Source organism: Hyperolius riggenbachi, chromosome 1 (genome assembly GCF_040937935.1).
Source record: "Hyperolius riggenbachi isolate aHypRig1 chromosome 1, aHypRig1.pri, whole genome shotgun sequence".
NCBI classification, from domain to species: Eukaryota; Metazoa; Chordata; class Amphibia; order Anura; family Hyperoliidae; genus Hyperolius; species Hyperolius riggenbachi.
In genome coordinates this window covers 611,300,050-611,302,052 of record NC_090646.1, presented here as the reverse complement: position 1 = coordinate 611,302,052, position 2,003 = coordinate 611,300,050, and the positions used below count along the sequence as shown (strand labels likewise).

Sequence of the window (2,003 nt, the reverse complement as noted above, 5' to 3'; positions counted from 1 at the left end):
ATCTTGTCTCAGGGGCTAAATGAAATGGAAATTTCTCATTACAAACAGGTAAGAGGAGATTTCAGTGCACATAACTGAGGTCAAGCAAATTACAACACATGTGAGGGGCATGTAGATAACAACATTATACATTTGAATGACAGATTTGAAAAAAAAGTATGTTACAAAGAGGTAGTACACTATTAAAAAGATACAGTACTTTTGGCGTTAATTCTCAGTATTGAAAAGTAATCAATGAATTGGTAATGATAACTTGATAGAAATTTGTGTTTACCTTTTCTCCTATGTACTTCCACTTCTGATTTTTCATCCGACGAACATCTTCATTCTTATCCCTCTTTAACAGAAACTCATAATCTGCACATACGAAGCGACACAACATCAGATTTTCTGCAATTGTAAATTTTGGCATTCTACTAATCCCACCTTTGGATTGCTGGGAATTATTAATGATCGTTTCATTAAAACTCTCGTCCACGTTATTTGCATTGGCCTCTTCGTTTGTTTGCATATTACCATGCCTGCCCATGTCAGAATCATTCCTATGCAATTCAGAATTGTCTAGTACATTTTCATTCACAACAACCACATCAGAATTCTCTGGTGCACTGTCATTTGCATGATCTGGAAGCACTGCAATTCGTTGTCGGTTATGATTATCACAGTCATTAACTTCTGAAATAAGTGTGTCAGTATCAACATCTTCTTGTGAATCATTATTATCTTCAGCACTGTCATGAACTGAGTACTCATCACCAAGAAAACTGCTATCATCATCTCCCCAACCGTCTGAGGAGCTTCGGTTTCCTTGAAAATCATTGACGCTGGTTGTAGGTTCATAATCTTCATAATTAGATGAACCTTGTTCACTATCCTGATCCTCTACACATTCTTGTCCTTCTGCAACATCCTGAACACTCTTATTGTCATCCTCCTCTTCATCATCACAATCTCTGTGTTTTGAATTATTGTTATGCTCCTGTACATTTTCTGCATCCTTAGATTGATTAAAATAATTTTCCTCATGCACATTCGCTTGGTTTGCATCTTGGTCAGATTCCTTTTCTGTATGTCCAATGTCTAATTCCCTATCAAAACTAACATGCACATCATTCTCAAGGGTCTCCACCGTGTTTTGACAGGCAGGTCTTGTACTGAGATCTAATGCTTCCTCGCCCTCATCGTCAGAATCAATGTTATCATCTAGTGCAAGTCTGAAGTTCACAATTTCACTTGCGGTATCAATAAGTAATGGTTCACGCATAGAAACTCCTTCAAAATTGTCCATCAACTCCATATCTATGGGATTTTCACTACTAAGATTGACGTCATTATTAGAATTTGAGGCCTGCTCGTTCATGGAACCTTCGTGCGTTTCCTCAACTAGGCCCTGGTTTTCTAAGTTTTGGTTTTGTGATGATGAATCTTGATTATTTTCTAAATTCACAATATCTACAGGACTAGCCACAGTTGCTTTCTCCATAGGTACTAAAAAAATTGTAACTGTTTGGGATTGCTCATCTACCACTGGCATCAATGGCTGCTGCGTCACACTACTTGTGTCAGACAATGTCTGACATGCGTCACCTGCATTGACGTTTTCGTCCTCGGGAATCTGCTCAGATACCTCTTTTTTCTTGTTAACACGCTTTCCGTGAGCTGCACCGTGCTCGTCGTCGCAGTTCCCACATCGCCGCTGTCTGGAGATCCTAGTGGGACGTCCGCGTTTGCCCGGCATTGTGTTTCGCTGTCTCGTCACGGCACGCCACCTCTTCTCCACCACAGCGCCAGAGGAAAGGGCGTAACTGGCCGCAAACCATACGTAATCACGTGTGCGCGGGACTTAACTCCCGTCACGTGACTTCATTCCCGCGGTACCCGTACTTCAGAAGCGCAGATGAAGTTTCCCTGACGTCAGGAAATTTAATTTAGATTTTAGCGCGCCCATGACCAAAATGCGGGAGAGTATCTGATTTGTGAAAAAATGACACGTCACCAAATAA

The 2,003-nt window shown here is 40.8% G+C and overlaps 1 protein-coding gene across 1 annotated transcript; it reads right to left on the bottom strand.

The window, feature by feature from the left end:
• Positions 1–214: 214 nt before the first annotated feature.
• LOC137542347 (uncharacterized) lies at positions 215–1,738 on the bottom strand. Its single transcript, XM_068264223.1, has one exon. It carries the CDS (start codon positions 1,736–1,738, stop codon positions 215–217), a length of 1,524 nt encoding a protein of 507 aa, XP_068120324.1.
• Between the last annotated feature and the right edge of the window lie 265 nt (positions 1,739–2,003).